Here is a 14,690-nt window from a genome sequence, read left to right on the forward strand (position 1 = left end):
TAGGTATGTAAAGATCCCGGTTTATAATATTACATTAATTTACATGTAAAATTATAATATTATCTATCCCTGGCTTTTGAGCCACAAGTGATTATTTCTTAAACCGTCTTTTTATTTACACAATGTAAATAAGTACTTAAAGGAACAATCAAATCAAAAAAAAAAAATCAAAAATTTCTTTTTACAACTAGAAACGGCTGTTAACACAATGCTTACGGGCCCTTTTAAATAATTTTGTAATTAACGTGTTAATTTGCATTTGAAAAGTAATTAGCAAAAACACAATTTTGTGCGGCCCGTAAGCTATGGGTTAAAAACAAAGATAATAAAAAAATCCTTCTGCCAAGCTAGATAGAGCTTTCTGGAGTTCTCTATCGGAATCGCTGAAGCAATTTTTATTTTTAATAAACGTAAGTGCCATTTTTATATTATAATTTATAACAAACGACCTGCCCCTTGAGCTCCTCAGAGTTCGCATGAAAATTACCAATGAAAGTACCTACACCAGGTGTAATTTTTTGCTTTACTTACATTATTATGTTTAGGCTCCATATAGAAAAAGGTTTTCTTGAACATCTTTGTTTTATACTGAATATTTTGATTCATTTAAGTACATGTTTGTAAAATAAACATTAAGTACCTACTATTACTTGTATTTAACAAAATAAAAAGTTATAACCACGACAAATTTATCGCTTATCGATAAGTGAAATAGGTTCTTACGTCTTATAGGTAGGTACTTGGTTATGTTTAGTTGGTCAAAGTGATAAAAAATAAATCAATGTTTCAGTTATTTCTAAGCATACTAGCTATGTATTATAATTATGTTTTGCCAACTACTATAATATTATTTATATAATTATGCAACTTACTTATGTACTCCAAGTATTTATATTTATTACATCATAGCATTCGTATTGTCTATTTTATTTAGCTACATAAAATCGCATAACTTGCGTTTCGCAGAAGCTGCTGGTTTATTTCATTCACGTTGTTTTGTTACGCCGGTGTCTTGACATTCTATACGAAATTTATTACAATTTGAACGCCTGACGACTTGCAAATAATATGCATTCGCCATTTTGTCGCTTGTGTCCCTTACCAGTAAAATATGGGCGATAATATCGCATTATTTTATCGTTGTTTCATACATTTTTGCAACGGCATAGATGGCGTTTCGCAGTCATTATTTTGTAATAAAAAAATTCTATTATTTATTTATCACCATGTCACAATATTTTGACACATTTATGAACACATCAGCGATTCCGTATTTCAATGAATTATGTACATATGTATTATTTTCTGTTTGACCGGTTTGAAGTTATTTGAGTAGGCACTTTTTGATAATTCTATATTGATAATAATTAGCTGTAGTAACTGACGTTTACGTGGGAGAACGATAATATAGTAGAATTAATAACGACAAAACAGTTTGTTTCAAAACCATGATAATAATTAGCATTGGATTGTCATTAAAACTATTTCTTTGTACCTATTTGTGTTATCTTAATATTGTAATTTCCGTAAAGGATGACAGACGCTTGATTCTTTCGATATTTACTTTTCACTATTGTTTGTCAAAACCTACCTTCATATTAGGTACATTACATACGATTCTTAATAGTCTTAATACCTATGTGGCTTTGCTCTAGGTGCGCATTTTCAAATAATTCCGCGCCGTTTTATTAGCGTCTCTGCCATTGCACAAGTAAAAAGAACCGCTATTTTAATGTGATTATTATACAGTAATAATATTAGACCTGATAATTTCAAACACGTACAAAATAAATTGGGCGTGGCAGAAGCTTTTTGTTCTTGACCACTCGCCGAAATCAGATAGAGCCGCACTCCCAAGCGCAATTGTTCGAATTTTTAATCTGGATTACTCAATTTCTTCTCACACTTAATGAAACCCAGTTTCGGTAAGGCGAGAAAACAATAAGATATGTTATTGTGTATTTACTTTTGTACAAAATACTACGAAACCATAAATCAGTAATTGGGTATTCTTTGGGACAGTTTAAGTAATTAAAATCAAAAACACGTCATATCTATTAAACGGACTGTTGGTATTTTCTACCACTCAGGAAACGAAGTATTGTACCTATCGTTAGATTTTCGTTGAGAAATAATGTGAAATAAAAGTTTTTTTTAATATATACATGATTCTCCTCCATAGATTTTAAAATAGGTACTTAAAAACTGAATATGAAAAGGTAATTCAGTGATTTTATAGGATTAATATAATATAGACACTACATCTAAGTCTCAAAAAATATGTGTTAGTAAATATTAACTGTAGAATAAGATTACTCCTACTTCACCGTTTATTGGTAACTAATATTTGTTCGATATTCACAAAGTGGACGCTGCCAATTTTGTTTTATCGAACTGGTGTTTGTATGAACAATTTTGTTGTGGTGAAAACTGAAAACACTGTGATATTGATGTTTGATAAAACGTCCCGTTTCGTTGGAAACACAATGGTTTTAATGCCACTGTATATTAATATAAAATACCTCCCAATTGTTACAATGTCTATCATTAATGTCTCAAGATTTTAGAAGCTAATAGTTTAAGAGGCAGTGGATATCGGTATCATGGCCTCCACAAAGGGGGGCTGACAGGGCTCTAGCCTGGGGGCCCAGTGTGGCGATTCGACCAGATAAGTGATTTAAACACACATCAAAAATTCTCTCGAATAGTAAAAAAAGTCAAGAAAAAATTTGTATTATTTAAAAATATGTGGTTTACGAAGTACGATACAATGTTTGATTGTGTATCGATACTCGACAACTCCATAATTCAAATAGATGAATTCAAATATACAAAAAAACACTAAATATAGGTACCTACACATTAATTTTAGCGCGTACACCATTTGGAAAACGCTACTGTAGAGGGTCACACTACCTTTATCTTTAGTGATAGGTAAGGGGCCCTTCAAAGATCCTAGCCTGGGAGCCCGCTTCAGGATGTGGGGGCCATGATCAGTATATTGTATTGACTTTACCAAGTCAAGTGGCGTAAGGGAAGTTTTGGCGAAAATAAATTACCCGTGTGATTAGATTGTTTAGAATTTCCTTTGTAGCGTCCAGAAAGTCTCATTAGCTCTCAAGAGTTACGTGTCAACTTTTTACGGACTTAAAAAAAATATATCGACAAACCAATAATTTTATTTTTGTTTCCCCTGTAAAGTTAGAAAACTTTGCTTATTCCCTTTTGGCTTAGCACCATCGTTATTAACTATTCGTTTTGCAAAATAACATTTGAAAATTAATGGCTTCTAACTGATGTTACATATTATTATTGTCTTCAATAGCAAGATTTTTATATTAGGGTGGCTTCGAAATATGTTAAAGATGAGCTTATTGTAAAAAATCCAGCCTAAACATATGAAAAGTAGGCAAAAAAATTACTTTACAACCTTTGATTTTCATGGAAACTCTGAAATGAGAGAATGCTTTTATATTGTTTGCATACAAAAATGACATATAATTGGCTACAGTGATTTTTATAGGATAAACCACAAAAGGTTACAAGTACCTGGGAGAAAATTCAGCATGTTTGGTGGCTGCTTATCATGTTATATACAGCATATTACACATATGAACTTTAAAGTCGTATATTTACTAAACATAGGTAGGTGCGTACGTAGATGGTGGCATACATGGTGTAGATGGGTTGTTAGCTTCGTCAAAAAGTACCAACATATTAAAAACATATGGATACGTGTAAAACATTTTCGCAACATAACTATGTCGGTATTTTAACACTGAATTGCGGTTCATGGCATAAGCAAAATGTTCGCATGGGGGTCCCCAAATCTTTCCGTTCCTCGGGCCTCGCATGTAACTAAACCACCACTGGTCTCTAGCCCATACCAAGTATATCTACGATGTTTCTTACTGAATTACATATTTTTTGCCTGTATACAGGTTTGTCATTCTCATTAGTTTATTATTGTCTCCTAATATAATATTCTCTGAATCGAATATTACCTATGACTTATTGACAACTTAGTATACCCACGACATTTAATAAATAATAGCCATCGTAGTAGCTATTAGCATATAAATGGCATAATTATAATAAAATTAATAAATTGTATCGTCATCTATGAGAAACAATTAAACTTTTCAATATTTATAAATTTATTATTGCCTCGGGGTGACTTGTTTCCAATGTAGGTGCGTACCTGTGGAAAATTTCGTGATGGGCTTATATAATGCTGTATTATTTTTAACCGCACCCTTAAGACATCAAAAGCGTATTCAATTATAGCGTATATATTATAATATTTATGTTTTGTGTAAACAGTTTTTTTAAAGTTCAATAATAATTTATTGGCTATAACAAATTGCCGTGAATTAATTTTCAATTTGATATTGCGTAAAATGGCGCATCAAATTTTTAAAAACATTCGTGTATTCTGATCTTTTTCTAAATGTTATAAAATGTAAAGTAGATTAGGTTGACGAACTTGCAATTTCGTTCAGAGAGATCGATAGGTTAATATTCTTTTTTTAGCCACCTTACGTCACAAGGCTCACTATATAGTCAGGCCGTGATACGAAACTGTAAATTTCGATCGTAGTATTAGTTATTGCTCGCACTTCGAGTGCTGTTTGTTGAAAGTGGTGATTGTTTCATATTGAAATACATGCCATGTATTACATGGTAATACATTAATTGATTTGCATCAAATATACAATCGAAAATCTTCATTTACTACAGGTTACCTACCTAATTTCATTCGAAAATAATCGATGACTTGCACTACTTGGGTAGGTAAATCATATAAAAGTTATAAACTATCGATACTGGTAGGTATCTTCTGGGAGAAATGTTTGCAAATATATATTTAATCGGATTTTAACTACTTTTGAAGGTCACCCATAAAGTCGTGATCGTTTTGGTCCTCTCTAGACACAACAATAATAATTGAAACTTGGTATGGTTTTCGTATCGGAATAAAAATATTGGTCCTTTTTTAACGTTCCTACTAATAATAATTCAGAGTATGTATGTAGAAATAGCTTATTATTTATCAATATAATCAGCACACAAATTAATCACATTACGTTTTATTTTAAAGCCCTCAAGAGTTACATAAAATTGCGACTTTCAATCGTAGTGCTAGTTATAGTCTATACTAATAGTAAGCTCTGCCATACTTGACCTGTGTTGCATATTGAAAATAACAGTAACACATTAATTAATACAAACGTAATATTCAATCGAAACATTTTCATTTAAATATGTAGGTACCGTAAAGTTACCAAATTGCGTTCTAAGTTTTGAACGACGATTTATTATTACGACGATGTATTATGGTATGTACATAGTACTCCGATCAGACCTTGCAATTTCGCGTCGCGGCCTGACTATATTATTATGAGGCCTTGGTTTCAATCAGAATAAGAATAAATCAACCAAATAATCCTGATATATGTGGCTTGTATAGATATTTCACAATCAATGAACCTAATTAATTCGTGTGATTTTTTAATGCAATGTCTAATTGTTTTTTTTTTCTTTTGTTATAGATACCCGTAGCAATGGCGGCCACGGTGGCTTACCCCGAGGCCGGCCATGAGCTAGCGGACTATTGGGCGGAGTACCGGGATCTTGGGACGTACTACGAAGAACCTCAGCATTACGAGGGTATGTAAAAAATTCAATCAAGCTACATTTTTTTGTAATTATGATGCACACGCAGGGTAAATCTGTGAAACTTAACTTACCTTGAATAAGAAGTCGGTAGTCGATCGTGTTGATAACCTATTGGATTTGACAATACATAAACATCCTACACGCCAAAAAACCATCTCTAATAATTGTGAAATTGTCTCGTATGGAAATAAAATGACAGTCAATTTTCAACATGGCCAAGAGTAGACTTTGATAAAGGCACTCTACATAATATAATATAAGAAGAAACGGATACTTGACGTGATAAAAAATTAAAATAATGGTTGCGAAAAAGAAAAAAACCGAAAAATAATGATTATGTTTTGGTGCCTATTACATAGTTGTACAAAAACACGAACTATTATCGACTATAATTAAGACGCCATCTTGGAAGGTGTTTGAAATTTAAGTATCTTATAAATGCATTTTCCTAACTATGTTAAATAATTATTATGGTTTAGTGCATGTTGCTGCTTATCCTTGAACAATTATTGTCGCGATCTGTCATTCCACAAGCAGCTATTGCTACATTTGCACTATACTGTGAATCTTTTGATTTCGGCACAAATCGACCATGCTTCGTGTTTGAAATAGTCAATGTAGTTATGTAGTAATAAATAATTATTATTAATAAAACAATACCTCGTATTCTTAACGAATTCAAGTTTCAGGATTTAACTTGAATAATTTATGGGGCTGTGTTAATATTGTGTTGACAGATACTGTCGATGACAGTGTTTAGTTTACTGCAAATGAATATGCAAAGCAAAATGATTTGCAACCAACTTAATCATTAGTAAAACTAACCTTTTTCAGCTTTCCTTTCGTATTATAGGTATAGATATAGAATTTTTCATCCCGACATTACTGTATGTATAATGTTAATAAGACATCTTGTACCTGCGTGTATAATAAAATTCCAACATGAAAATAATATTTGATCAATAAATCTGTATTGAATGTGGTACACTTTCTATTCAAACAATGTCTATCAAGAGCGTCTCTTTGTTTATGGCCATACTTAAGAAAAGCTTTTACCTTTTCTAATGTGATATAAATGTGAAAGCTTTACATATTTTATTTTCTAATGAGCCGATTCATCTTTTTACGCCAGGCGTCCATCTTCGACCCCGGGGAATGAGCATCACTTGTCTTGTCTTATTGATGGAGGGTTTTTAATATGAGAACGCTGCACTCAAAAACAGTTAAGAATTAATTTAAATAATATCCAAAAGATACGTAGTATTGATAGATCAATTTAGTCACAGCAAAAATTTAAAAGAAAATTATGTCGAAGACGATTTGAAGACGATGTGAACTTTTTCCATCTTTCACTTTATGTTCGAATTATAGGGATTGTAGAATTGTTACAACAAATTATAAAAACACTGGCAGTGTCACCCGGCGCTGCCCAGGAGTGGAATGGTTTAATATTTGAAAATAAAAATTCTAAATTTAATAAATACGTGTAAAGTGCAAAAGATTGAATTTAAAAAAATGAAAAAATATAATATTAGAGATTTTTATTTAAATATCTTAAAAGGTACATAGTACATATTCAATTTATTATTTTAAGGATTTTCTATATAATATAAATATCCATCTATAATATAAATATCCAATCCATCATTCCAGGGCTTTACGATACACAATATTTGTGGCTTTTCCAGTTGGTGCCAAAATATATAGATTTTTTACTACTCCCCACTCTTGATGCCGCTACAAACAATTGTCCGTGAGTGAAGCATTCCGATCTAATGCCGGGTCCACACTGGCAACTTCGTTAGATTTTACGATAATCATGATAATTATTGTAAAATTTAATGAGGTTGCCAGTGTGGACACAGCATAATAATACGATTATTTGCATCTAACTTTGCCATTTGACCTCCGATCAAGCTGAAATAAACGCCAATATTTTTTAAATGTACACATTCTAACGACAATTTCAAAAAAATGGGGTTTGCGTCATTAAATTCCGCGTTTCAAGGTCCTGTACGTGGCGGTATATTCCGCAAAAACCGTAAAACTGTACCCGGGTGCAATGGGTTAAATCTGAAATGCGAGACCCCGACCACGCACTCCGGCTCGTTAGCCTCCGTCTACCCTCCTAATTTTGTCGAAATCCGACTGCGCGTGTGGATTTGTATAAAGAAAAACCGACGCGACGGTAGCCACACCCAAATATACTCTTCAAATTATAGTATAGATATATAATACTTATCGGGGTAACTAATTAAAATATATTTTTATTATATTGATAATTAATTATAAAGACGTATTTTTGATTTATTATTAATTTTTTTCATGTGTATCATTAAGTACATAATATTAGTATAGGTACCTACGCTATTGCTATAAATGTGTATCACATTGTAAATAGAGTTCGATATTGCGAGTAGGTAATAAAAAAGGGCGGGCGAGAAGCGAGCGTGACAAGCCAATACGACAAAACGATTTAAACACTCTCGGGGGTAGCGACCATAGACAAAATTAGCTATCACCTACCTCTTGTGTATGGAAATAAATTATATCTGCGCAGTGCAAACAACCGCACATAATATTGAATATACCCAATGTCAGTATTTGAACCACCGCATCATATCGTTTATAATATGCGTATAATATGTGTTATTTCGGTGCGATCCAAAGGTTGATCCTTATAAATAAGAAACTTATTCTTGAAATATACCAGCTTTTTTTTCTCGTATGTTTTCATCATTAATAATAATGTGCTGTCTGCTGAGCATTGATTGCATACAAATGCATCGGTGACCAAGTTGAGTGAATCGGACTTATTTAGATATTTTTCCCTTATTCTACATTATTTACTTTTCCCAGACAATTATTGTTGGTATTCTTCACGGATATAATAGCTTCGAAAGAAAAATCATCCAAATATCAACGTGTTCTATTAATTATACAGAACTTAATGGAATATGTAATCGAATGTCAGGAATAAAAATATGTTCGTAACCTTTCCTACAAAACATTTGCATGACGTCTGAATCCAGTTTCTCGAATAAATATTAAATTTATTCTTTTATAGAGATGTCAAAACTGCTGCTAACTCATTGTTTATTTAAAATATATGTCACTTCTACACCTATAATCTTCACCAATTTATAAGCATTTCAATTAGTCACTGTACAATAAATTTGTTATTGTTATTAATATTATATAAGATAACACATTTTTAATACCAATCAATAACTAATACATACTATTATAATCTTCTAAGATGATTATTTACGTATGTTTTCAAGGTCAAATAATAGTCACAATAAACAAGAATTCTTATTAATTTATTTTTATTACTTGCGTATCAAATCGTCAAAGCACCCACACGTATATTATTGTAATAATCTCATCTGTGAAATAATAGTTAACATTTAAAAATAATGAATCTTGTCACGTTTAAACGACGTAAATTGGATCTAATTGCTTAATCATGACGGTTTTGGGCACAGGCATGATTTGTAGCCAATTTCGGACATTATATTGTCTATTCCCCTCCCCGTACATGGGAAACATTGTCTACATTAATAAAAAAATCATAGAACGACCCGTTATATTGTTATTGCTTTTTACGTCTGACATAAAATTTAACTTAGCAAATAAATATTATGTTTAGTTGACTCGAAACTTGATAAAACTCATACAGTTCAGTGGGTCTATTCTATACCTATCGACCGCTAAAGTGATAAATATTACCAAACTTAGGGTAGGTTTGTATCAAAATATTAGCACTTATTGTAACAATTACACGAAGTTGGTTTTTATTGTTGCAATAAGTGCTATATTTTAACAGCACCTATCTTACTGCTGTTAAAATAAAGCACTTATTGCAACAATAAAAAACCAACTTCGTGTAGTTGTTACAATAAGTGCCAATATTTTGATACAAACCTACCCTAAGTTTGATACTATTTATCACTTTAGCGTTCGATAAGTATAGAATAGACCCACAGAGGCGCCAAACTAAATAAAAATTAACACCACTCGAAACTTTTCAAGAACTAGGTATCTGTTATGTCCCTGCTCCACTGCCATACAAGTCAGACAATTTTAAAGTCGTTAGATTTTTTTTCTAGGATGTTCCCTTGTTCCCTTGATGCTCGTTGGAATTCAAATATGTTTGATAATTTATTCGATTAGTTACCAGAATTCGTCTGTCAACTACGACGTGAGTTCGATCTGACATTAATACACAATCATTCAGACCGAAAAAGCTTGTAATTGTTCTAAATATTTAATGATTGAGTTTTAAATTTATATATTAGAAATTGAAAGATTTACTTAGCAAATTGTGTTGCCTTCTTCACTCCCATAAATTATGTTATGTAAATCTACATGAATATTTCATGAATATTGGAAAACATTACGACATGATTTTTAACTATCACAACTGTGTAAGCTCGCCTTTACTCGTTCATTGATAGGATGTCGGTTAGTAGCAGAGCATAGGCCATAGACAAATCGGACGACTAATAATTATTATTGTCTACGGTTTATTGGCTCTTCAATGGAGCACATGCATTATTCTCTATCAATGTGTGGTCCGTATGGTTTATATAGGAGCCCAGACGAAATCTTTTTTAAAAGGGTCAAATATTTTCCTGAATTGCAAACCACATTATATGATTTTCATTGTGACATATCAGAATACAGAGATACGTTTTATAATTATATTATTTTTACGCCGGCATACCGGATAAATTGACATAGAGATACTAATTACCTGTATTTTTTTTATAAAAAAAATATTATTTTAATCTGAATTTATGAACGTTTTCCATAGATTGCATTAATGTGATTTTGATAATATGTATCTGTCTTTAAACAGAATCCTTATGATCATAGTCGGCGTCACAATAAAACAGCCACCAATAATTGCACCGACTTCATCGTAATATTGATAAATTATATTTAAAGAGGGAGATCGAGAATGCATTGGGCAATAAGACGCGATACAATAAAATTGCACGATTTCCTAGCACGCATTTCAATAATCGAATTCCGATTATCGATTATCTGCCACGAAAGCTCATTGTCCTGTTAGTAATACTTTCGTTTTCTTGAAAGAATTTTGTTGTCTTCGTTTTCATTGTGTCCGACAAGACGTAAATACCTATCTGATTATAAAAAGTATTATCGGTGTACCTACCCATTTCTGTTTCGGCGCATGACTTTACTTACAGCGCCAAAATACCTGCTGCACAATGAATGACTGGCCGTTGCTTCATTTTCATTCATAAGAGTGCTTGAGATATGTATATCAGCGCATCTATTCCATACACAAGGCTGCTATCAGCGGCTATCGACGGTAGTTTATTATATTTATATAGGTATTGAGGCGGTTAATTGTTACAGTAAGTTAGCCGCCTAAACTGTCGAAAAGTACTAGTGCCAAAATTGTATAGGTCAGATATTAACCAAATTTTATTATTGAAAAATTTAATGTTAAATTATTTATTATAGAAACTATATATTTTTCAACACTAAAGACTTTAATATTCTTAAATCATGTAGATGTTTGGTATTGAACAAAAAATAGTAATATCATTCTCTCGTGTAAAATTGCAAAGTGCTACTTATGTATGGCCTTTTAGTTTTATCATTATGAAATGGAAATTGCCGGGCATGTTTCACGGCGACTAGATAACATATTATGTCCAAAATACAGTGTATTATACATTATACAAGAAGCACTGAACGACCATAGGTTCGCCCTAAAACACGCTGAATCTACGAACAACTCATTAAGGTCGGTGAATATACGTAACAACGGAGAGCCAGTAACCGAGAGAGTAATGTGATGTAGAGGAAGCCTCTATACAGCATGATATAACTAAATATATCAATTAGATGCAATAAGTACCTACACACATAACGTCACATAAATTAATTAATACTAAATTATCGACACTATTCTCCTCACAACAATTAATCAGATCCGGCAGTGTATGTACAATGTAGATTCACTAGTAAGTTCTTCCCACCCAAACATCAGTACACTCAATTTATTTAAATAACGATTTTATGTCATCTTTAGTTTATCGATTTCTCCGTGAAAGGTGTTAAGATTTCTTTAAAGCTGAAAATATTTTGTTAAAATGAAATGCCATCAATAGGTACCAAATTTGACCTCCCAACAGTGATGCCAACCGTACTATAATTATAGTACAATACTATAATTTTAATTCTGCGAAAAATGTAAAATACTACAAAATACGCAAAATATACCAAAATACTATAATTTTTAAGGATTCAAGAGTAAAAATGTTCCTGTACTATATATTTTTAAGAAATACTATAATTTTTACGCCTTTGTACTATAATCAGCATAGAAAAAGATGGCAACACTGCCTCCCAATCTGGTACATGGTGCAGAGACCACATATGAATGCAATCTGTTTCGTTTTAATAGCTCAGGCACAAATCTTTTTGACTGTATGAACATTTCGAACTCTCTTTTACTCACTGATTTCTAAGCCTTCGTGGTGTGTCGTCTGGAATAGATGTAGTGGTTAACATTATCTACTGATAGTAGGTACTTAGTAGAATTAAAATAATGTAATGTTTAATAATGATGTTAAAAGACAATATTATCTTTCATTAATTTTCTACTGTATATTAAATAAACTATTTTTATTACAAATTGTCTGTTTACGATTCATTTATAAAAAAGAGGAGTTTGTATCATTCATCACCCAATGAAGTCATCCATTTTTATGAATCATTTACCAAAGCATATAAATTTCTTTGTCTCACTATTTTTACTCATTCACTAAAATAACTACTTATGTCAGGTATTCAAAGTGTGCGCCGCGACGCCCTGGGGCGTCGCTCGGTGTTGGGAAAAAAATGTAGGTAATCTTAATTCAATGTACTGATGCACGACCACAATAATAATTATATTATGACCGTATGTTTTTTTCAGACAATACCAAAATCTAAATTCTCTTCTCTCATCGCAATGGTTACCGTTAGTTCACCAGTTGTCCTTTATTTTCGCGTACCAAAACGGTACTACGTCTGATTCTGGTAGAAAAAATCAGTTGGCAGCTCAAGAAAACTGAAAAACAGAGGGCGCCATGGAACGACAAAGTTTGAAAACAACTGACCTGTGTAATTCCGTATCTGCAGGAAAGTATTTGTAAACTTATCGACGTTTCCGTAATTATCGTCGAGAATACACACACCAACTTACATACGTCGCGAATGAAAGTTTGCATAGGTAGGTACTAAAGTGTTTAAAAGACAATTTAGTGCGGACTACACAAACGGACACCAATGATCCTAATAATTATTACCGTTAACCCACGCTCATTCGATAACCACTTGTAGATGCAATAGCTCTCAATAACTCATAGGTTCACTCGCTCACCCTTAATTATAGTTACCTGCTGGCCAGGCGTAATAAAAGTGCGGAGTATCTGGGCATGGAGAATGTATATGGAGAAGTGCGATATTCCGCGATTGTAATTGTGCGCAAGTGGCACCTGCTATACTGTGTTGTCCCCGTCCCCTCCCGCCATCTTATTTTTCAAAATTGACCAAGTCATTTTTCTGTTTTGAGGCTTGTACGTAGTTGCTGGACCCGCTTTGCTGCTTTCAATATTGGATATGTAGTACATATGTGACGCTAAAAAACAAACGTGGTCATCTCCATCACATGTGAAACTGAGTAAATCAACTTTTTTGTTTTTGTGGTTAATTTGAACCCGTGAGTTAATAATTTCCTAATTTATGATTATATTTTATTTAAAGAATACGATTTAAACAATGCTCAATAATCGCGGATCCTTAATAAACAAGATATTTACGATTTTATGTTGGAGATGGCTATGTTTGTTTTGTATCATCTGGATTTGACATAAATACTATTGGAGATAGACAGTTTTGTTTTGTATTCGATCGGTTTGTTTTGTATTCTTACAAACAGGGTTGTGTTAAAATGGGTGCCGGACGAAATCCCGAATGTCAAAATCCCGAATGGCCGAAATCCCAAATGGCCGGAATCCCGAAGGCCGAAATCCCGAAAAATAAAAATATATAAACAGTATTAATTTTCAACCAGCGGTTCCCCAATAGGCGGCGCTTTTTCTCGATTGTATAATTAATCTAGATAATTAAAATAGTAGTATTAAAAACTATTATTAATTATGGAATGAAGCAACAAAATAATTTTCAACCAGCGGCACCCCAAAAGGAGGCGCTTTTTCTCGATTGTATAATTTAACTAGATAATTAAAATAGTAGTATTAAAAACTATTATTAATTATAGAATGAAGCAAAAAAATAATTTTCAACCAGCGGTACCCTAATAGGCGGCGCTTTATCTAGAGTGTGTAATTTAACAAGATAATTAAAATAGTTATAATAAAAACTATTAATATTTATGGAATCAAGCAACAAAATAATTTTCAATCAGTGGCACCCCAAAAGGCGGCGCTTTTTCTCGATTGTATAATTTAACTAGATAATGAAAATAGTAGTATTAAAAACTATTGTTAATTATAGAATGAAGCAAAAAATATTTTTTAACCAGTAGTACCCCAATAAGCGGCGCTTTTTCTAGAGTGTGTAATTTAACAAGATAATTAAAATAGTTATATAAAAACTATTATTAAGTATGGAATGAAGCAAAAAAATAATTTTCAACCAGCGGTACCCCAATAGGCGGCTCTTTTTCTAGAGTGTGTAATTTAACAAGATAATTAAAATAGTTATATAAAAACTATTATTAATTATGGAATGAAGCAAGAAAATAATTTTCATTCCATAATTAATAATAGTTTTTATATAACTATTTTAATTATCTAGTTAAATTATACAATCGAGAAAAAGCGCCGCCTTTTGGGGTGTCGCTGGTTGAAAATTATTTTCTGGCTTCATTCCATAATTAATAATAGTTTTTATATAACCATTTTAATTATCTTGTTAAATTATGCAATCGAGGAAAAGCGCCGCGTATTGGGGTGCCGCTG

The 14,690-nt window shown here is 32.3% G+C and overlaps 1 protein-coding gene across 1 annotated transcript in view; it reads left to right on the plus strand.

Moving 5' to 3' along the window:
* The window catches only part of LOC147072338 (rho GTPase-activating protein conundrum-like), a 70,642-nt gene that overhangs the window by 31,170 nt on the left and 24,782 nt on the right, over window positions 1-14,690 (plus strand). The window contains exon 2 of the mRNA XM_085947460.1: window positions 5,553-5,670. Within this exon, the coding sequence (XP_085803586.1) occupies window positions 5,565-5,670 (106 nt within the window). The 5' untranslated portion in view covers window positions 5,553-5,564. The remainder of the gene's footprint in view (window positions 1-5,552; window positions 5,671-14,690) is intronic.

This window comes from Rhyacophila brunnea, unplaced genomic scaffold, assembly GCF_057557595.1.
Source record: "Rhyacophila brunnea isolate RB1 unplaced genomic scaffold, BYU_Rbru_1.0 scaffold_2, whole genome shotgun sequence".
NCBI classification, from domain to species: Eukaryota; Metazoa; Arthropoda; class Insecta; order Trichoptera; family Rhyacophilidae; genus Rhyacophila; species Rhyacophila brunnea.